The sequence below is a fragment of the Homalodisca vitripennis genome, chromosome 5 (genome assembly GCF_021130785.1).
Source record: "Homalodisca vitripennis isolate AUS2020 chromosome 5, UT_GWSS_2.1, whole genome shotgun sequence".
Lineage (NCBI taxonomy): Eukaryota > Metazoa > Arthropoda > Insecta > Hemiptera > Cicadellidae > Homalodisca > Homalodisca vitripennis.
In genome coordinates this window covers 21,086,581-21,110,321 of record NC_060211.1, presented here as the reverse complement: position 1 = coordinate 21,110,321, position 23,741 = coordinate 21,086,581, and the positions used below count along the sequence as shown (strand labels likewise).

At 33.3% G+C, this 23,741-nt stretch overlaps 1 protein-coding gene across 2 annotated transcripts; it reads right to left on the bottom strand.

Moving 5' to 3' along the window:
- Positions 1 to 10,127: 10,127 nt before the first annotated feature.
- Positions 10,128 to 22,912, bottom strand: LOC124361831. Of its 2 annotated transcripts, none has more exons than XM_046815827.1 (3): positions 22,592 to 22,912; positions 14,658 to 14,765; positions 10,128 to 12,937 (listed from the first exon to the last, which is right to left on the bottom strand). In XM_046815827.1, exons 2-3 carry the CDS (start codon positions 14,692 to 14,694, stop codon positions 12,378 to 12,380), a joined length of 597 nt encoding a protein of 198 aa, XP_046671783.1. In that variant the 5' UTR covers positions 14,695 to 14,765; positions 22,592 to 22,912; the 3' UTR covers positions 10,128 to 12,377. The 2 variants fall into 2 exon arrangements, with proteins under 2 accessions (XP_046671783.1, XP_046671784.1); XM_046815828.1 differs by lacking the exon at positions 22,592 to 22,912 and adding an exon at positions 18,031 to 18,394.
- Positions 22,913 to 23,741: the final 829 nt, after the last annotated feature.

Sequence of the window (23,741 nt, the reverse complement as noted above, 5' to 3'; positions counted from 1 at the left end):
CCTTCCTAATTGGAATTAATTACACTTGCAAACCAATTAAAATTGTTGAAAATCAGTGTCGAGCATGTTTGATTCCATTTCCATACAGGTTTATTATCAAAACTAAGTTTGATGTTGCTCTAAAGTCATTCACCAACAAGTCTGTGTGATTTTCTTATTTGATTTGTTCACTAATTTCGATCTCATATATCGCAATCGATCTTTTTTATAAAATAAATATAAATATGTCATATTGAAATTGTAGAACTGGTTGATACTTTTGTTTTATTAGCTCAAAGACCGTATTAATCTATTATGAAACAAAAGATATTTAAATAAACCAATGCAACATAGAATCGAAGGAACCGATAGAACTTGATGAAAAGCAAGGTAGCGCAGTGATATATAGACGGACAGACTATTCTTTTACTTTTGACCTTAAAATCAATAGAGCTCTTCTTAGAAACACGAGGAACCTATATACCAAGTCTCTAGGTCTGTTCTATCAAGAGTTATCGCCCATAAGGACGGAGTTTCCTTTGAATTGTTTATAACACAGTCGATAGGGTTCTTCCATGAACGAAAACAAACCTATGTCTCAAGTTCCAAGTCTCTAGGACCTTTATATCTAGTGGTTATCGTACGATGCGTTGAGCAGATGGATAGACACAGAAAGACAAACACCCTTGACCTTACGACCTTAAATCAATAAAGTTTTTCCTTGAACCAAGGGGGATCCGTTTTGTATAAAGTTCAAAACTATGACCTTTCTATCAAAAGGTTATCGTACGATGCGTTGAGCAGACGGATGGACACAGAAAAACAAACACCCCTTGACCTTACGACCCTAAATCAATAAAGTTTTTCCTTGAACCAAGGGGGATCCATGTATAAAGTTAAAAACTATGACCTTTCTATCAAAAGGTTATCGTACGATGCGTTGAGCAGATGGATAGACACAGAAAAACAAACACCCCTTGACCTTAAGACCTTAAATCAATAAAGTTTTTCCTTGGACCAAGGGCGATCCATGTATAAAGTTTCAAAAACTATGACCTTTCTATCAAAAGGTTATCGTACGATGCGTTGAGCAGATGGATAGACACAGAAAACAAACACCCCTTGACCTTACGACCTTAAATCAATAAAGTTTTTCCTTGAACCTAGGGGGATCCATGTATAAAGTTTCAAAACTATGACCTTTCTATCAAAAGGTTATCGTACGATGCGTTGAGCAGATGGATAGACACAGAAAAACAAACACCCCTTGACCTTAAGACCTTAAATCAATAAAGTTTTTCCTTGGACCAAGGGCGATCCATGTATAAAGTTTCAAAACTATGACCTTTCTATCAAAAGGTTATCGTACGATGCGTTGAGCAGATGGATAGACACAGAAAAAACAAACACCCCTTGACCTTAAGACCTTAAATCAATAAAGTTTTTCCTTGGACCAAGGGCGATCCATGTATAAAGTTTCAAAACTATGACCTTTCTATCAAAAGGTTATCGTACGATGCGTTGAGCAGATGGATAGACACAGAAAACAAACACCCCTTGACCTTACGACCTTAAATCAATAAAGTTTTTCCTTGAACCTAGGGGGATCCATGTATAAAGTTTCAAAACTATGACCTTTCTATCAAAAGGTTATCGTACGATGCGTTGAGCAGATGGATAGACATAGAAAAACAAACACCCCTTGACCTTAAGACCTTAAATCAATAAAGTTTTTCCTTGGACCAAGGGCGATCCATGTATAAAGTTTCAAAACTATGACCTTTCTATCAAAAGGTTATCGTACGATGCGTTGAGCAGATGGATAGACACAGAAAAACAAACACCCCTTGACCTTACGACCTTAAATCAATAAAGTTTTTCCTTGAACCTAGGGGGATCCGTGTAGTTTCAAGACTACGACCTTTCTATACAGAGTTATCGCACAAATGGATGAACTAGATCTTAAAAATACGTATGACTAATTTATGAATGTTTTTAAATTTTAATAATACTTCCACTTCATATTCGAAGTTCATCACTGTGAAATTGATTATCTTATTAAATGTATTATTTAAAACTTTAAACCAAATGGAAAAATAAAAGATTTAATATATTGGCATTACAATCGTGTACATTGTAATCTAGTGACACTCACAGACGCGAGTTTTAAGGAACGCCAACACGCGCATTATCGGTACACGCGCAGATCTCCAAGTGTCACGTAAAAAATGAGATTCGTTTCATGGATACGAATACTATAACTGATATGATGAGGTGAGTATTCACCTCATGAAATGACGTTCTGAGTTGAAAAAGTAATAACAATTATTACGATCAGCATATAACTGGATTTTTATGTAGATCAGAAAATATATATCAGACCTTCAACATACAATACATCTGAGAACACCTTAAGAAGCTATAAACAGGATTTCCTTCACCAAACCATAATTAAATCTATCTAATTATAAGATTTGAATTATGTAATACTTTAAAAAACTTAAATCAAGTAGCTACTCTAAAAGAGGTGGATTATCTAATTCCTATGCAAAACTGAGGATCTGGTCTCTTCACCCAACTGCATTACCGCCACTGCGAGAAACATCTCTTCAATGGCGTGGAGAGATTTTCGCCAGACCTAAATAAATAAAAATGTACACTTACAGTTTCCCAGAATTAAAATGACTAGTTAGTGTTATTTCCCAGTCCAGATGAGCAAACAAGAAATTGTTTTTATTTGACAGACTAAGCAGTAGGCCTACCAGTCCAAACAAGAGGAACATTGCTTTTAGAGAAAGGCTCAGTTCAACCAGATATTTAAACAATCTCGGAAGCATTCACACGCTTCTTCTTTATCAAAAGATAAACAAAAAGGTGTAAATGAAATAATTTCCTAACTTCGGATACAGCGAGTGACGTAATGATAACCTAATATTATGTCACTAGGAAAGTTACAGGAAAGTGTCGTCTATGAAACTGTCTCTAATGCTACATTTACGAGAACAGTCTAAAAATATATTTGTATTAGCTTAGGGAATTATGATAATAGGGGAAAGTTTGTATGGATTAATATCTTTGCTTTCTATTCAATTTTTAAAGATCTCAATTCAATACGAATACTAGTTAAAATTCTATTCTTATTTATATTATTGTCTTTTTAATATTTTCAAATTAAAAAAGAAACCACGAAACCTAAATTGTAAGGTGAAGAGTCACTAATATTTGGAACGTAAGTTTAAATCAATTTGTTGAGATCTGCTCATTACTCTATACATGCGATGAAATTAATCACCCACTCTTGATATAGATAGATACATTTCTAGGGTTGTATCGAAGTTGGCTTGAACTTTGCTTCTCTTCGCTTACAATATTTACTATTAAGTTAAAAAAAATTCCAAGCAATACTCTGCTTCCTGAGTTTGATCAAATTATATTCCACTGAAACATATACTCTAAAACAAACCCATGAAATTGGGTTTGTTTGGATTGTTCAGTACTACCAGGTAGTTTTAAACAACAGTTATTCTGTACAGGCAATCTATTTTAATTTTTGGCTGGTGTACCAAAAGGCCTTTATGATGTTGATCTTAAAGTATTAGAAAGTCCAAATAAAAGTACCAGAAATATTTTCGTTAAAAATTCTAATGACAGTAATGTTTCGCTAAACGGGTGAGACAGAATGTTATTAAATTAGTTGTAGAACAGCTTTATAAACTTTACATCGTGTAATTAAATGTCATGAAATATGTATAATAATTTACATGGGTTTGATATTTATTATACTGAATTACAATGGCGAGTACAGTAATATATTTAGCCTTTTAGGGCTAATGATATTAACAGTCTGATATATGATACTGAAACATTACCTGAAATTAATAGCTGGCTCACATAGAACAAAGTACGGTATAGATAAACAAACCCCAACCTTGAACACTTCCTTTCTGACATCTATTTTGTATGTATCTTAATTCTTATACTTTTTATATTTTACTACCTTCACACGCTTTTCTTAAGTTTTGTCCGTATATGAGCACTTCTGGTTCAGTGAATTATATTTCCAATGCCGATGTAGAGTTTGTATTGTTGCCAAGATCAAGGAAATCTGTCAAAAGTGAATGTTTATAGCCACTGTATACGTACATGTACTTTATTATAAAGTGGTATTACACTAGAGCTTTAAGTTCAACCAGAAATTGATTTTAAAGACAAATATACTTCAAAACATGCCGCCTTCAAATAGTGTTTGGCTATTTAATATACGTAACTGTCTCATAATTGCAGTTTATAATGGGCAGGCGCTTTGATAACTTTTATATTTTGCAGCGCAGCCTGGTGGTGAGTTACATCAATAGACATAGCATATAACCTTCTACGTGGAAAAATACATATACTGTACATACAAATTTTTATACTTATCGGTCAAATAGTTTCTGAGTCTACAAAAGACATACATACAAACAAAAATCTATTTACATAATATAAAATTATAAATAAATTTATATGTATTTATAAATAAATATATAAGTAGATGTTTGTTTGTCTGTATGTCCTATATAGACTAAGAAACTATTTGACCGATCAGTATAAAAATTTCTATGTATTATATGTTTATATTTCTAGTATACAAATATACATGAACGTATATACTAGAAATACAACTGACAGACTACGGCGAGTTCAATCATTTTATTTTTAAACCCCCAAAAGAAGATATTTCATATAATGAAACAAAATTATCTAGTAAACTTACTGTCTAGCACAAAACTTTGGAGAAACCCCGGTTTGAAAACAATATGACTTAAATGAAAAATTACCGTAACGAAAAGGAATGTTTGAACTCGGACAGTTGAGGAGTAAGTTGGAGTGTTCTCAAGACGTGCTTCCTTGACAACATCCTTCCGGCCGCAGACGCCGCCGTCAACAAACTTGACAAATGAAATGGTTTGCAAGTGACCTCATACGCTTCGTACAAATAGCTCTTTCTATATTCTTCACTTTGGCTCACTCAGGCTCAATTGATTATATCTTAAAACTATTCAAAAATAGGAAGCTCTTATTGTCATTGATGATTTATGCAATGGTATTTTTGATTATGATTACAATATTTTTCTTAACCATTTAAGACATGATTGTAGAGCCACTTCCCACACTCTTCCACATTATTTCCAGCACTCAGAAGATTTCTACAACATTCAATTTTTCATTAATTCAATATGCAGTGAAGAATCGGAATGAGAACGCTATATCTAATTATTGTCTGTATAAAGTGGAATAATAAATCGCATACATCGTTAAATACAAAGTTCTTTATAAAAACTAGATCTTTATTTAACAAAAAATTAAATATGTAATTTTATGTTATAGGAGAGTGCTCCAAAAAGACAACTTATACTCATATGCTTTGCTGTGGAGGGTGTAGTACGAGTGTCTCTGGTGTCGAAATGATGTAGAGTTCGTTTTAAGCTTTTTCGTCGTCGTCATTTTTGGATCTCTTCAGACGTATATGACTCCAGATTCCGGGAGCCAAGTGTGTGACAAGTCAGATTTCAAACCCTGCACTAAGTAACGTATCCGCTCGTCAATCTCAATTTTTACGCACCTAGAAATGTGAGCGATGTCGCTCGTATCGTAGTTGCTCGTCAATCTCCATGGTATCTTACGCACCTAGAAACGTGAGCGATGTCGCTCGAATCGTAGCCGCTTGTCAATCTCCATGGTATCTTACGCACCTAGAAACTAAGCGATGTCGCTGGTAACGTATCCGCTCGTCAATCTCCATGGTATCTTACGCACCTAGAAACGTAAGCGATGTCGCTGGTATCGTATCTGCTCGTCAATCTCCATGGTATCTTACGCACCTAGAAACGTGAGCGATGTCGCTCGTATCGTAGCTGCTCGTCAATCTCCATGGTATCTTACGCACTAGAAACGTGAGCGATGTCGCTCGTGTCGTACCTGCTCGTCAATCTCCAAGGTATCTTACGCACTAGAAACGTGAGCGATGTCGCTCGTATCGTAGCTGCTCGTCAATCTCCATGGTATCTTACGCACTAGAAACGTGAGCGATGTCGCTCGTATCGTAGCTGCTCGTCAATCTCCATGGTATCTTACGCACCTAGAAACGTGAGCGATGTCGCTCGTATCGTAGCTGCTCGTCAATCTCCATGGTATCTTACGCACTAGAAACGTGAGCGATGTCGCTCGTATCGTAGTTGCTCGTCAATCTCCATGGTATCTTACGCACTAGAAACGTGAGCGATGTCGCTCGTATCGTAGTTGCTCGTCAATCTCCATGGTATCTTACGCACCTAGAAACTAAGCGATGTCGCTGGTAACGTATCCGCTCGTCAATCTCCATGGTATCTTACGCACTAGAAACGTGAGCGATGTCGCTCGTATCGTAGTTGCTCGTCAATCTCCATGGTATCTTACGCACTAGAAACGTGAGCGATGTCGCTCGTATCGTAGTTGCTCGTCAATCTCCATGGTATCTTACGCACCTAGACACGTAAGCGATGTCGCTCGTAACGTAGCTGCTCGTCAATCTCCATGGTATCTTACGCACCTAGAAACGTGAGCGACATCGCTCGTATCGTAACCGATGTCAAATTCTGCAAGGAATCTTACGCACTAGAAATGTGAGCATATCTTGTAAACAGCAAATTATCTTGTAAGCAACAAAATCAAAGAGAGGCTACACATGAAGGTGCATCTTTTGTTAATTTAGCAGGCAGTGATGTATCCGCAAGGTAAAAATATTTCAATAACACGATGAATAATAGCATTCGTTATAAAATAATTTCCACTCCCATTACGGAGCAATATTCTGGTATGTGTGATAGCATGGTCGATTACGATATGTAAATTAAGCAATTAACATGTGTTCAACAATGGTGATGAATATGGAGCACCAATAAAAACATCCAAATATTCACGTACATGAATCACGTCTCTCCTAGGTTTAAGTTTCACCCAGAGAATATTTCCTGGTTATTTTGTTAGCTAAATTAAATTGTATCCTTTACATACATCAGGTCAAACCTTTACAGTGTTAAAAATAATTTCCATCCGATAGCCCTTGGCATTTGCTAAGTTTCTGGAGAAAATAGTTTAGGAACAACTTTCTTCAGATAAACAATATACTTTCTCAGTGTTAGTATTGATTTAGAGACCATAAGAGTATGTCGGGTGCATTATTTTACTTAAATAAAGAATTAAATAATGCAATTTTAGATAACAAAAATAATCTATGCAAATATTTTTAGACATCAAAAAGCTTTTCATATTGTCAATAGAATTAAATTAATTAATAAATTAGAATAGTTAAGGGTAAGGTAATGCCCTAACACGGCCCTTGCTTTGTTTCAAAGTTATTTTTATTTTTTAGAAAGATGTTTCAATATGCAAGTAGTGATTGATGCATGCAACTAATGAAGTCTAGGTGTAGTTCAAGGGAGTACCATTGGGTCAACTCTGTTCTTAATATATGTTAACAATATTTCCAAACAAATATTGTATGGAATAAACATTAGTTGCAGACGACACCCTATTTTTCTCAAAGGAAATACGTGGGTAGATGTGAGACGAGTAGCAAGTGATTTAATGTTATTGAACAATTGTTTGATAAAAATGTATTTTCTTTAAACACAACGAAACTCAAATTTATACCAATCTCTTTAAACATCAGTCAGATTTATGTTTTCACAATCTGATCTCACGCACTTGTGGAAACCACTGCAACAGTGCGATCTCCACACCAAGCTATTCCTGTGCTAGACTGGTTCGCTATTGCTAAATTACACTTAAATTTATTATTATTTTCCAACACTAAAATTTCCATGTTTCTCCTTTCTAATAACTGCCTGATCGCCATAATAAAATATGACAGAAATTGTAGTTCACCAAATAACTCCTCAGAATTACCAAGCAAATTTCATAAATGTACTTTTACCAGTCAGATTACAACTAATCTCCTCCTTATATAAGTTTATTTTAATGACGCCCAAACATTTCCTACAGTTGCACTTTGAGGTTATAATTTATCTTCTTTTCAACAATTACTTGTAACTGTTACAGCTCTGGCCTCGTAAAAAGTACAAAAAAAGACTCCTAACCAATGAACATGATGAATCCAAATTTAGAAAATGAACATAGTATGAACAAAATGTATGTGGACAATTTTACAAAATGTGTTTAGGTATTAGTTTAATCCAACCTTTAGATGGGCATTTTGGTTTTATTTTTCCTGACTGAACACTATTTTGTAATCTTCATTGTTTTCACTTTGTAATGGTTTCTATTAACTTTTAAATTATTGGTAGAGAATAGTCATTGAAAAAGGGTTTAGTGTTTGTGTTGTACAGTTATCAAATTCAACAATTATTTGTGTATTTCATCTAAAATGGCATAGCTAGTTTGGTTTTCAATAAACAAAGATATTTTTTTTTTTTTTTTACAAAATAATTGACATAATTTTGCAATGTGTACTTCAATTATATCCACTGCTGTTAAAGCCAATGTACTGGGATCCTAATTCCAAAATGTAGGCTACATTGAAGAAGTTTGTGTTAATGTTATTTTCATTTTTACTTCAAAATTTGTTTCCTACAATGCAAACCTCAGTTTTCAACTAAAATTGGAACATTTCAATTTAATTAATGTGTTTAACTAACTTTGTAGTAATTTTTACAGTATAGTTTTGCTTCACAAAAATTGTATATAATTGGATAGTTTAAAATATTGTTAAATGTTTTATATGATATACTGTTATTATTTAACTGATTGATGAGTTCTATATAAGTTCATATTTATTAGAATCAATCTCCATAACTGGTATTCAACTAAAGGCAGTAGCAAAGTGAGCAAAAGACCAAACTTAACCTGTGTCCTCTCTTCTTCTCTGTTCTCCGTGTCTCATATAAATATGCTGAATTTTCTACACTCTTTATTTTGTAATCTTGTATAATTTTGACGCCAATGTGAATTCACAAATCAAATATTATCCAGCATTTCAAGTTTTTACAACCAACATATTTCACTATGATATTAAAAACGCAGTCTCACCTATAAAACTAGCTCTGGCTGAGACTAGCAAACGTCTAATAAATTGTCAGCTGTGGAAAGAAATAAAAAATGCTCATTTTACAAAGAAAAAACATTGTCTTTATTAATTTGGTAGGAAACATTCTATAAAGTATACAACTCAATAACTAATAAATATAACAATAAAAAGTTCAAAGTATTCAATAAAGGCACAATTTTTAAAATTACATTATAACATGTCATAATGGAGTTTTACATGAACATCAATGTTAAAGAACATTTTAATACATAAAGCCCCGGAGTATCACAATTTTTATATTTTATAAACAAATTTATTTTTCATAGGAAGCAATCAGATTAGGAAAATGAACACATTCAGTTTTACATCTAACTGTCGGAATAACAACATTGGCCGGAGTAACAACATTGGCCGGAATAACAACATTGGCTGGAATAACAACATTGGCCGGAATAACACAATGCTTGTTTTCTTGATATGAACGAATACTCAGGGACTCTCCCTTAGTTTATAAGGTCAATGCAATCAGTGTTAAAAGACACTAATTTATGTTACAACTCCAGACTAGTTTGGTGAATTGTATAAAAAACCATTTTTTAAATTAAAAATTTACTTTGTAGAACTAATGTATAAACATCAACGTAAAATATTCTCTAACTACATAATAAAAACTGTCTATACAGCTATTGTAGTACAAATAAATAACAGTATCAAACAAACATAAACAAAAACATTTATAACAGAATAAACTATTTAAATTAAACGATCAAAACATCTGTGGAATAAGACTTAAATAATAGCTTAAAAAAAACTTAAAACTTAAACCATGGCAACAGCATAATAATAACAAAATATATTCGAACAAACAAATAATAAGAGTATTACAACATGTAATATAACTTAAACTACGATAATAAGATCAAGGAATAACCATTGCCTTTTACTGTATTTACTTTAATTAGTAGTTGCACATAACATCTGTTTATTTATTTATTATAAATTATAAGTATGAGTTATATGCCCACAATGTACTTGTGAAAGTCTCAAAGTCTCATATATAAACCAGATTATTTCTGCAGTTGGGTTTATTGAAAAAACTGGCTTCTAGCACAAATGAGGATGTAACTGAGTAGATGAACAATTTCGTCTTTCTATGGCACTATTTTGCTCACCAGCACAATCCAAGCGTTTAAATTAATTTTTTTTTCAGCAGTTATTTTCCAGTTTTAACAAACATGTCAGGTTTAACAGTTGTTATTTTTAATAGGGATGGAGAAGTGAGACAGTGATAAAGATAAGAAGGGACTGTTTTCATATGTACAAAAAATGTATGGAACCTTGTCAAAAATAATAAGAAACCGTTTGTTCCATACCATCCACTAAATGTTTTTTGAGAAGTACCATCAAGGTATATAAAATCCAGACTACAGATTATTATTTCTCATCCCTTACTTCCTGGTGCATTCTTATATGTTTTTAGTTGCTGAAAAAGTAACATGACTGCATTACAAATCTCCTCAATTTGGGTCTTCTTTCTGTAAATGTCTGTATAACTCTTATTCCAGAAGGAACCCAGATTTCTGAGCCTCATATTACTCCATATATGTATAGCCTGTCCCCAATATATCACGGCTGCTTTCAAAAAGACATTCGACAAACAATAATTTTTGTTGCTGATGTTCTCTGAACCTAGTTTTAAATTACCAACAAGCGAATTTGTATTACGGTCATCATTCAATACAATTACAATTATTATCTGATAGTATCCTACTATAATAGACCTTATTCTATTACAAATTACCTATGATCTCCAATTGACGTAATAAAATATAACACAATGTCTTTTGGGATTTAGCAATTTCTGTGGAACTCGTCTTTCTTAAACTTCAGAAACCACAATTTTGAATTGTACAAAGCTTACCAAGATTGAGAAAATCCTCGATGAGACTTCCCAGTCTAAGAGATTTTATTATATTTTATTAAGAGATTTTATTTTATCTTTTACTTTGTTAAAACTTGACATTAACAAACTGTATGATTCCAAATGATGGAACCTCTGTCTTGGATATGCTGAGGTGGAGAGCAAAATTATGTTACAGAAACAAATCTATAACTTTCTCTTTCTCAAATGTTACGAATCCTCAACAAAACTACTGTGTTCTAAAGCTGCACAAATAAAACTTCTAGTTATCAAACTTCATAATTTGTCAAAACTTCCTGACCCTAATTACGCTAATTTGGATGATCATTCCCTGTATAATAGTCATGATCATGCTTACTCTCTATCAATTGTGGTCTTGCCATAATTGGCTATACATAACACCATTTCTTTAACAATACCCATTGCCTGCTTAGTCGGAGGAAAGAATTTTCTGCCTTCATTTGTGACCACTATCTTAAAATTTCAAATTATGAATATATATTAATATTTTAGAAGGCCGATTCATAAACAGTTGTTGGTGTCAGAGTATTACAACATTTAAACATTTTTCATGAAAATTTGATATATACTATTTTTAAATTGAACTAAAGCTTTTCAAATCTAAGTGTACATTCATTTTGTATGCACAGTTCAAATTAGTGGTGTATTACAAAATTAATATATGTTTAATTATTTGTTTAATAAGTTTTGGTACTTTCCATGGAGCAATTTTTCTAAATTAAGATTTCTTAAACATAACTATTAATTTTTATAACAAGTCTTCCGTACCATTAGTTGTTTTCACAAAACATGAAATATAGGCAAATACTGTTATAAAATAAACAAAATATTATGAGTTTCTTTGCATATTATGATGGACAGTACAATTTTCTCAACATTTATAATAAACTGCTAATACAATAGTATCAAGATAATTTCAGATCTGTTTGAAAGTAAACTCATAACACCTCAACAAGTACCGATACTATGCACAATTATTTAACATTTCAACAGTGGGTTATTATAACTTACATAATAAATATATAGTCTATATATTGAATGGTATTTTGACAGCATATTTAAATAAAATAATAAATCAAAGCTACAGCTCAGGGTGCTGGTATAACACTAAAACAAAAAACATACACGTACTGTGTTATTTACCAGTTGAAGAGTAAAATCCAATGCTCTAAACCAACAAAGAGCTAACTTACTTTACAATCAAAGACAAAAGCAAAGTATAGACCACATTTTTTTAAATGTGGATGAATTGTAAAATGCTAACTATTGGTTAATCAATTTTTTAATGTATATTTGGAATAATAAGGTTAAATACATTATAACAAACTTTGGTAAAGGCATTAAACTTAATTTGATACTTCTCATGAAAACTGGTAAATTAAGTAAGCAAATTCAGCGTCGTCTTTTACTTTTTACTTTTTGCTCAACAAAGCAAGATGTGCCCGGTTTGCTAGTGTGCACGTCCAAGTACGACTGACGTGAGAAGACCCTGCAGCAAGCGGAACACTGATAGCGGCTGATGTGGACCTTGTTGTTGTGTCGCAGCAAGGACGTCTGGAACTTGAATGTCTTCCCACACACCTTACAAACCTGCATCTTGTGTGCTTCGCCCTGCAGCCTTCCTGGCGACTCATAAGGCACACCGTCCTCTCTCTGGAGTAGATCCGGCCTGAGCTCGGGTTCACTTACCTTACAACTATCAAGAGTGATGATATCTTTTGTGTCTTGTTCGAACCCGTACATGTGGTTGGCATTGTTCAATATGGTATAATTTACACTAATATCAGGTGGGTAACTCATGGGTTCTGAATTGTACAGGGGGAAATGCTCTGGAGCATACTGCATAGTGTAGAGCGAGGACATAGAAGGCAGAGGCTGATGAGGCACAGGCAGACCATCCACTACACCCTCATCCTCCACGACTGTAGAACATGTCACACTCAGACCAACAGCTGGAATCAAGGAATATCTTCAGACTATGTGTTCTAACTTTTCTTATGGATAACATACTAAAATTTTCTTTGCAACTAAAACTATTTCTCTCTCTCTGAGAAAATGATTTAAAACACACTGTAGTGAATTGCTCTCTGTCTAGTCTTAAGCCAGGTGTGGCCAGGCTGATTAAAAGCCTAAAAGAATGGGTGGAGCAACAACAAGGAGAGGTAAATTTCTTCCTCACCCAGTTTCTCTCGGGTCATGATAATTTTATAAGGCATACTTGTTTAAGATAGGTAAGTCTGAAAGCTCGGAATGTCCCTATGGGAATCCAGAGCACAACAACGCCAACCATATGTTCTTCTTCTACAGACAATAGGAAAACGAAAGAAGGAGACTCGCGATTGCCATAGGCCAACTCTCACCAAACACCATTATTCGGAAAATGGTCTCTGACAGCCAGACTTAGAATAGTATCTCTGCTTATGTAGAGAGGGTGCTAAAAACCAAGAAATTCAAAAAAAGGTAATACAGCTCCGGTGTTTCGCAACCGATGGCCTGATACTGTAAGAGCCCTTTGTTGGCTGAAGTTGGCACCCTCTTGAAATAATGCAGAAAGCAGTCCTGAGAGGGTGTGATGTCTGGGTTGGTGGTGTTTTAGTGGTTGCAAGTCTCACTCACCAGTGAATTTCACTGATAGTGATGACATTAACATTTCTCTATTAATAAAAAAAATCTTAACCCAAAAATGTTTCTGAGATCAACTTCAATTACTATAGTGATTCTACTATAATTTAAAAAACCTGTTACAAAATATGTAGACACTTTTACGCTAGTAACTATTGTGTTAAATTAATTACAAAACTAATATTTTGTAACTACAGTAATGGAGTAAACATAGACGGGGATATTGTACATCTTATAACGCTACAAATTAAGACTGAGCAGAAAGAGCATAGTGAATGGGATTTGTAACAAAAGGGATGTTGTGAAGCATTGCCTCTTTGTTCCGCTAACAATATTAATTAATGATTTGCTGTCAAGTAGCCCACTTAGTTCTATCTACCTCTGAAAACACTCAACAAGGCATAATTAAATTATCTTGACAATTAAAAATCATGTCCATACTTAAGATAATCAGACACGCACATTATATATATTATTTGTGTTATATATTGTTATTATTAAAAATAGTATAAGAAACAGATTCATAATAATAATAATGAGCTAAAATTGTAAAATAACTGTAAAATTATTTAGAGCATTGTCCATTTTAACACATTCAAGGGAGCACTGAATGTTCAACAAGAAGAATTCAACAAGCAGACTATAGATTTATGTTATAAAAGTTAGTTGATTCCAATTGCAGTCAATTTTTGTAAAGGTGCTCCTTTAGAAAAACTGCACGAGTAAGAATTAGAACCTGTAAATAAGGAACAGTTATTTTGTCATTTTTAAAATCTTCAACAAAATCTAGAAAATATTACATTGAATAAAATGAAACTTTCTTAAGATTAATTCAATTAGGCAAAGAATAGGCACACAATGATTAAGTAGTATATATATCCAGTTTTAAATACTACTTACTATCTGTTAAAAAAAGATACTTTTTAGCTGATAAGCCTGTGATCACATTCTATCAAAATGCCTTTGAATTGGCTCATCTTAAATTCTTAAGTGCACAAAGAATAAAGATATGAGACATATGAATGACTAAAAAGTTTAAATCGTACTTACACAAATCTGCTTCATCTTGGCTATACTTTAAATCCATGTTGTCCTTGTCATCATGAATGTAGTTTATGTTCAAAGTACTTCAAATTATCCATTAATTGTCTCCTATTACTGAAATCAAAGTAAAAAGGAAATAAGACACTGTTTAAACTCAGTATGTACCTATATACATGATATACAGGGTAACTTTCTACTATTTTCATCTTGGAAATAATAAATCTGAACACAATCTTTAAATGAGAAACATTTCCTTGTTTTTACTAACACTTATAACTACGTATTTAAAACTTTCATAAGCTGCAGCCATTTTCCAATATGGCAGTCAACTACAGTATGTTTATTCTTAAGCACTATTACGCACTATTTGAATCTCATCTCAGGTACGGAATTGTGACCTGGGGCGGAACATCTGCCACCAACCTGCAAAGAATCCTAAAACTTCAAAAAAGGGCAATAAGATGTCTAGCAGGCCTAAACTACCTCGAAAGCTGTCGTGATGCCTTCAAGGAACTCAAGATCCTGACGGTCCCAGTGCTCTACATGCAAGAGGCAATCATGCATGCTGTTCTCACCAATCAAACCCGACAAAGAGACATACACAACCAAAATACACGCCATGCTTCAGATTTTGCTCTGCCGCCTCACCATCTAACACTCTTTACAAGCAAGCCTTCCTATAAGGGAGCCTTGCTCTACAATCAACTACCAGTCCACCTCAGAGAAAAAACAGAACGCCACCTCAAGAAACATCTCACAGTCTGGCTCCAGGAGCGACCTTTCTACTCTATTCAAGAATTTTTAAATCCTGTAACTCTCAACTATTAACATTCTTTAACTATCTCATGTATTGACGCATTGTACTGTTCTCTATGAATATGTGAAATAAAGAAATTGTCTATTGTCTATCGTCTAAGAAACACCCTGTTATTTCTGATAGAACAAGTAATTTTAATATTTTTTCTGTGCAAACTATGTCGCACTCAAGGTCACTTGCAGTCTTAAGAACAGACAACTCTTAACATGCAGTCTTAAGAGCAGATGACTCTTAACAAGCTGCTTATTGTGTAATGTACGCATGTTTTAAGATATTATTAAAGATTAGTTTTGTAAATCTTGTTTTAAATTAATGAAAGTCTCTGAAACATTGCCAAAATAGGGTGAAATTCATCTACAAAATGAGAGACGCAAAAAGACTAACCAAGCAGCATCCATAACAAGAATTAAACATTTTTTAAGCAATGATATTAAATATGTAGAAGTACATTTTGCAGCAAAAGAAGCAACTTTTGTCTACAATGTTGCAATGCATGTGTGCTTGGCTTTAGAATTTCTGATTGTACTGCCAAACTTATTAAAAATCTTTTTTGAGTCAAAATTTACAGGAGATTGGACTAAAACCGAAAGTCATTGTAAATGTAATTCCTCCATACATATTTTACAAATTACTAACAGACTTAAAAACTGTAACTTTGTTACTTTAATGATTGACAATTTGAACAGAAAGTCAAACTGATTCCTGTTGTAATTTTCTATTTAAAAAATAAGATATTAAAAATACATCTTTAAAAATAAATTTTTCAAAAATTACTTTAGTAATGGAAAAATAGTTTGCCTTTGTGCTGACAACATAATTTGTAATTTTTGTGATGTCATAAGTTAAAGACGGAGGGATTTTTTTGCAAACGGCTTTGTAAAGACCAATCCTTGAACACTGGATGTTCAGCTCTCATTTTGCACAACACTCTTCAGAATGTGCTCGATGTCTTGTCCATTCATGTTGAGGTGATCATTGTAAAAGTACACACAGAGTACAAAAGAGTCCTTTTACAAAGGAATAAAATGTTTTAGCCAACTTCCTGCAGTGTAAGAAGAGCTATTTCAGGCCTAAAAGACTTAGTTTTGACAACTGAAAACAATCCTGCGTTACTACTTTCATTTTTTAAAGACTCAGAGAATGAAGTTTATTTGAAATCTGTAAATGAAAGTTTTCAAATGTTCAAAATGTTGATTCTAAAATTTGAGCCTGAACACATAACTGCTACAGGAGCTAGTTTAGGTAACTAAATGTAGTTTATGAAGTTTGTTGTCAAACTGAAAGATAGATATGATATCAACTTTGTTTCAGTTGCAGCAAAGCAGTTGCTCAGCAAGTTTAAAAATGACAAAGTAGACTTTTTATCAAGCCAGAACAAGCTACGTTGCTTACTACAACTGATTCGGGTACATAATAGCTTCGACAAAACGATTTACTCGGTTAGTACAAATGATTAAACCTTACGCATCCTACCTTGGATGAGATGGAAGAGAGCGCTACAACCATACAAAGCATGGCACCAGATACTATAAAGGATCAACTATTTAACAAGTGATCCTTCAAATCCTACAAAACCTTCAACCCAAATGGTTTTTCTTTCCAAAAGTAGAGCTTCCAACAATTCAAAGAAAATGGATAGAACGTCTTCTTTTCTAACATTTTTTTATATAGTGGAATTTTCTATATGCCTGTTAGGTACATCAGCTTATGCAGTGAACATCTTTATGGTGCTATACTCATTTTCAAATAAATACAAAATCTGATTTCATAATTTATACTTTTTTGAAAAGTTTATAATTCCGAATTATAAACACTAGATATGAAATTAATATCATTAACAAGTTTTAAAAGGTTAAGGTTAAATATAGAATATGTAGGGTTCATTGATTTTTTTAAGTGTTTTTTATATTGTCTTTCTTGTGTATGTATATATTTTGACAATTATCCCACCCTTGAATTACAATTATATCATCAGATCGGAAGCTGTTATATTCCATTGTTGTAATAACTCCTTGGACATTCTTTTAGCCAATAGAGCAAAATCACCTCTACCGCTTTGTTGTTTTTGTAACACTGGCCTCCAAGCGTGTCCTTTGAGAGATTCAAAAAAATAAAAGTGACAAGGTTACAAGCATGAGCTAGCCTATAGGGTGGGTATTCCAGTCCAGTGTCCCCCACCCTAATGCAACCAATTTTGGCCTCATAGCATGCATTGTCATGCACAAGAATGAGACTTCTGGCCAACTGCAGCTTCCTTTTCCTTTGAAATGATAATTTTGAAGCTCTCAATACTTCTCAATCATTTAGCATTTATTTTGTGTTAATCATGGAGATAATCAATCTAAAAACACCTTGCCAATCAAAAAAGACTTTTGCCATTACCTACCCAGCAGACAACCGGATCTTTTCCTTAACAGGTGCCCTGTCGCTGTTTTTTTCTCCAGTGCATAGGCCTACTTACATTTTTTTACTTATAAGAGTGTGAAATGATACACCCAAATATCATCACAGGCAACAATGTGATTCCATCACAGGCAACAATGTGATTCAAAAAGGCCTCACCTTATTGCTGTAATCGAATTGAAGAGCTACTGCGAAACCTCTAATTGATGTCGCTTGCGATCTTCTGATAACAGATGTGGAACCCACCTAATGGACGCTTTGTGATATCCACAGTCATCTATCATGTACATTGGACACTCCTGTACTGTAGCTGATAGGCCCTATTGAGTTTCTCAACGATTTAAATGAGAGTTATGCAGATTTCCTCACTCAGATTTTGGACTACCTCATTGTACCTATACTGGAACTGTACTGTAATTTGAAATATCTATAAAGTAATTTGGTTCTATATTTTGATTTCAGTAGTTCGATCATGAATATCGATGGTAGATTGGGGTAGGGTATGATAAGCGGACTCGGGGTACTTTGGGATTATACCGACCACACCCAAACATGAATCGTTATTTGACATTTTGCTGCTACTGATTACTAGATTAGTGTAGAACAATATTTCGTCAATATAAAACAGGAATTGTCTTATCGCAAACCCCTCCCCATCCTCAGACAGGGGTCAAAGTCTAGCGGTCTAGTAGATAACGTAATTGCAGTCTCGCCGCCCGTTTAGCTGGTGCGTCGCTTTGTTGTACTTCCGTGTTTTACCCCCACATTTCTCCAAACACAAAAATTCAACAAAAACAAACATTACCAAACAAAAACTAAACTCTTTATTGAAAAAAACACACAAAAGTTTGTTTTTATTCTTGATCACATTCTGCAACCCAAAATGCAAGTGCCTCCGGCCATGAGCGCGGGCTTCGGCAGGTCGGTGCTGCCCCGCGCTGATGTCAACGAAAGAAAAACATCCCTCGAGATAGTACCTATCAGTAAAATATCAAATTCTAGAGGGGCTGATCAGAAATATAAATTGAATTGTAACTTAATTGGTAAGGCAATTATGTACCGTGCAAAAAACTTAAATAATCATGTGATGCCACGCGCGCAGCCTGCCGTAATCGGGATTCTCGAGAAAGATAAGATAACAGCGACAACAATACCAATCACAATACCTGGAAATGCTTGTTGATTGATGGAATGTTAGTTCTGTTACTCAACTACATCGTTTTATAACGTTATAAGTTCATTGAAAAAAGTTTAAGCGTTGGGGGCATATAACGGAATCTGACCCCATTAACAATTGATAATCGTTGTAAGTTTGTAATTTTGTAATTAAAGAGTTGTTTTTTTCGGTATTTATTTACAATACCGTGACCATGAAAAATGGACTTTTTTTCATGGGTTGGGCATTTATAGCCAAGTATTATTATCACAGGTGCATATAAACTGGGGGGAAAGTATATTATTGTATTATATTGATGCCTTTCGAAAATTATTGCGTTAAAAATGGAAAATAACCGACAAAATTTTGTCGAACAACACTTGGAGGGTTAAGGATCAGGGGCATCACGTGATCTGGGATTCGACTTTTGCAAGCTCGAGTTAATTTTTTTTTCTAAAAGAGCAAGCAGTGCGCAGCACTGCGCAGCGGGCAGGCATCGTTGACAGAATTAACGTACTTGTCAGCATCATTTCAGTAAAATTGCCAGAGATACTGTCAAAAACAGAGTTTTCAAAAAATCGTAACTCCTTTGATTTTCGTTGTCGACGAATTTTTTCTTCACTATTGTTTTCAGGAAAAATTTTAGTTTTCAGGGGAAAAAAATGAACATACCTTTCCATGGTCACGTTATTGTAAATTGATACCGTTTTTTCTTTCTATTATGTTTGTTTCTATAAATTTATATTTTTGTATTCTTCATACTGGTGTGGTCGGTATAATCCCAAAGTACCGGACTCGGTTTTTTATATTGAAATTGGCAAACGATATTACTTAATCATAACCATCGATGTAACCAATAATAATAATAATAATAATAATATTTATTTGCCATAAGAATCACAAAAGATCATTGACAATGTCATTTAGCTGCTAAGTAAGCTTAGTCATGAGTCCATCACATATTCAAACATGGTCAATCAGTATTTTATAATCAATCAAACACAATATTAAAAAGGATTACAAATATTATATGTTAACTACAACCTAAAAATATTTACATAACTAATACAATGTAAGATTACACCTTGTGAAAATCCAAATCATAAAATTCCCTGCATAAATCAACATAATGATTTTAACATAATAACCCTCCATTTAACTGATACTATCCAATATAAATACCAAACAGTACCCATCAAATACTCCGTCAACAACAGCCTCTCTCCGCATCAGCTAAGTATACATCCTTCAAGCAAAGACCAGCAAAACATGATTAACAAAAATGGTGATTTGTAACAGGCCTCGTGCAAAGTTCTAAAAGTCTATTGGATCAATGACAAAAAAGTCATCTAGTTTATAAAGGGGATGTTCTAATAGCCAGTTATAAAACTTGTTTTTAAATTGCAGGATTGGATATTTATCCATAAGTACCTTTAATTTATTGTAAATTTTCATAGATATAATGGTATGGCTACTTTGGCATTTACTCAGTCTAGAAAACGCTATGAGGGCTCTATCCTTATTCCTTGTATTATAGTTATGAATATCATAATTATATTTATAACTACTTTTATTTTTAATTGCATATAGGGTTAAGTCATAAATATAGAGATTAATTACTGTTTGTATTTTCATTTTAATAAATAAGGGTTGACAATGTTCATATTCTTGTGAATTTGTTAAAGCCCTTAAGGCTCTTTTTTGGAGTATTAATATTTCTCCTATTCTGCTACAATTTCCCCAGAGTATGAGCCCATAAACGCATTATTGACTGAAAATATGCAAAATATGCTGTTCTGTTATACGATTCCGGGATTTTATTAGTGAGACTCCTCAAGAGATAAATGATTCTATTTAGTCTTGGATTAATCGAGTCAATGTGTTGGCTCCATGTTAAATGGTTATCAATAAACACTCCCAAAAACTTGACTGCATTAAGGTAATCAGGATTCTCAGGGATATTATTTTTTAAACTAAATATAATTTTTTGGGTTTTATCTTGATTTAGAAGAAATCCATTGGCATTGAACCATGTGGTGGCATCCTGAAGAGCGTTTTCAGTTAATTCTTCCAAAGCATTAATGTCTGCAGTGGAATTCACCAGAGTTGTGTCGTCAGCATATAATATAGTTCTGGCTTTTATAAAATCAGGGAGGTCATTTATTGATATTAAAAAGAGGAGAGGTCCTAGGACTGATCCCTGAGGTACACCGAAGTTGACTTTTAGTTCTTGGGACCAAATACCATCAATTAGAACTTTTTGACTTCTATTTTGTAAGTATGATTCAAAAAACTTAAAGGGGGAGTTTTCAACACCATAAAACTTAAGTTTATTTAAGAGGTAGTCATGATTGACACAATCAAAGGCCTTGCTCAGGTCACAGAGTGTGGCCTGAGCATAGGCCTTGTTTTCAAATGCCTGAAAGGCTTCTTGTACTAATTTATCTATTGCATCTACAGTTGACATCCCCCTTCTAAAACCGAATTGTGTTACATTAAGGTAGTTATTTACTTCAAGATGCATACTAAGCTGGTCATATACTATTATTTCAACAATTTTGGATATTATTGGTAGTATTGATACAGGGCGGTAACTTTGTGGTGTACTTACTGGCCCTTTTTTGTATATTGGACATATCCGAGATATTTTGAACTGGTAAGGAAATACACCTTCTTCCAATAATTTGTTTATGCAGAATGCTAGAGGAACGGAAACTGTCTGAATTATCTTTTTTAAAACGCTGTTAGATCGATACTGATTAATTATTTTAAACTATTAACTTAAACAGATTAATCATTTTGAACTATAAACTTACATAATCTATATCAACAGCTGTAAACACTTTAAAAATAATACACATAGGGTAATATTTCAGTTTTACATTTAAGTAATTTTGATTATTAAAAATGGCAGTCAATTTTAGAAAACTACACGACATTGCTTTGAAAGATGATAGGACATGTTCTTCGTGGCTTCATGTTGGACTCATTCCGAAAAACCCATTATGTGAAATTTGAGGGAAAGAAACAACTGTAACTATGAGAGGAGCAAATATGGTCGTCTTCAGTTTTCCTAATTTTGGTTATAATAATTTGTTTGATCACTGTAAATATTAAATTCATATTTTAATTTAAAACATATGATTGTTATTGAGGACTATAGGTACTTTTATATCGATTGATAGTCTAGGATTTGAGATGCGAATATTAGGTATCGATGACTACATTCTTCGATATAAAAAACCGGGTCCGCTTATCGTATCCTACCCGTAGATTGTAGTGGTGGTGGTTGCTTATGATAATGCAGCCAATCAGAATAAATTGAGAAATTGAATTGAAAATTTAGAATTGAGAATAGTAATCTCCTGATAATTTATTTAATAAAAAAACAATAAAGACAAGATGGAATGGCATTCCTATTAAAATTAATTTAATCTAAATGTTAGAGCTCCTAAAATTGATAACATAATAAAATCTACTTTGTTTCTATCTCTACTTTTGAGTTGAATATTAATCCAAATAAGTATAATAGTCTACTTTTAGAAATTGTAAATTGTTACTCACCTGGACAATAAATATAATAAAGTTTACATTTAACTAACCTATAACGCATTAATAAGGAACTTTGAATATTATTAGCGAAGCTATTTGCTGTCATTTTTACGCAATGTAAATAACAAGGGCGATTTACACCTAACAAATTGAATGTATCGTTTTACAATATTAAATTTTGTATAGGTACAAAGTTAAAATAACAAACAACAATTCAATTTCAAAGAACTTAACAGCATGTAAGTTAATTCAAAAATAAAAAATTCTTAAATTTTTCCACAACAGACACCTAACCTAATGTTTAGTTTGTCTCGACAATAGAGCGTTCTACAATCTGCATCTGTTGTTCAATTTTTTCACATAGAGTAAAAAACATTAAACAAAGTTTCATCTAAAAAACTGATAAAGTAGAGTACAGAATGACATAGAGTGGAAAGTCCGTGTCGGTTCTACCGTAATTGTACTAGTGTTAATAGCTAGTAAAATGAATGTTATAATACAGTCCATAGTTAGATTAGGTAGTAAGTTGGAGATTAACTAACATCACAACACTACTAACCTTTGAAAACTAATCCTAACCTGTCACTAAGCAAACTGTGTCGTGAAATAGTACAAACATTCACTAATCTCCTAAATCTATTTCTATCTAGGTAAAACCTATTATTATTTCTTACCACTTATAATATTTCTAACTCAACTATAAATTGAATATTACAAAAAATAAAAACTAAATTCTTAAAAGGCGCACAACTACTTTTGATCAAACATAACTTGAAATAAAATAGTTGGGATTTTTATTTCAGGTGATTGCATTTTTAAGTCTCTGCAGCAGATGTTGAAACATCATTTTCATCGCTAAAACGAATCAACATTTACATGCAAAACTGCACTGTCTAATAAATGGTTTGATAGTATTGACATTCTTTTAATTCGAACCCAGACCAATTACAAATGTGAAATGGACAATAGTGGTTCCAAACTTTTTCTAGCCATTGTAGATTCCTGGAACATTTGGATAGAATTTTAAACTAATACGGTACTGGATGCATATACTGAGTACATCCACAAGGGGAAACGGTCAAAACACTGAAGGTGAATGTTTTCACCTCGCCAGGAGTCAAACATGTGATATCTCTGTTAAAGATATATAATCCTATTACTA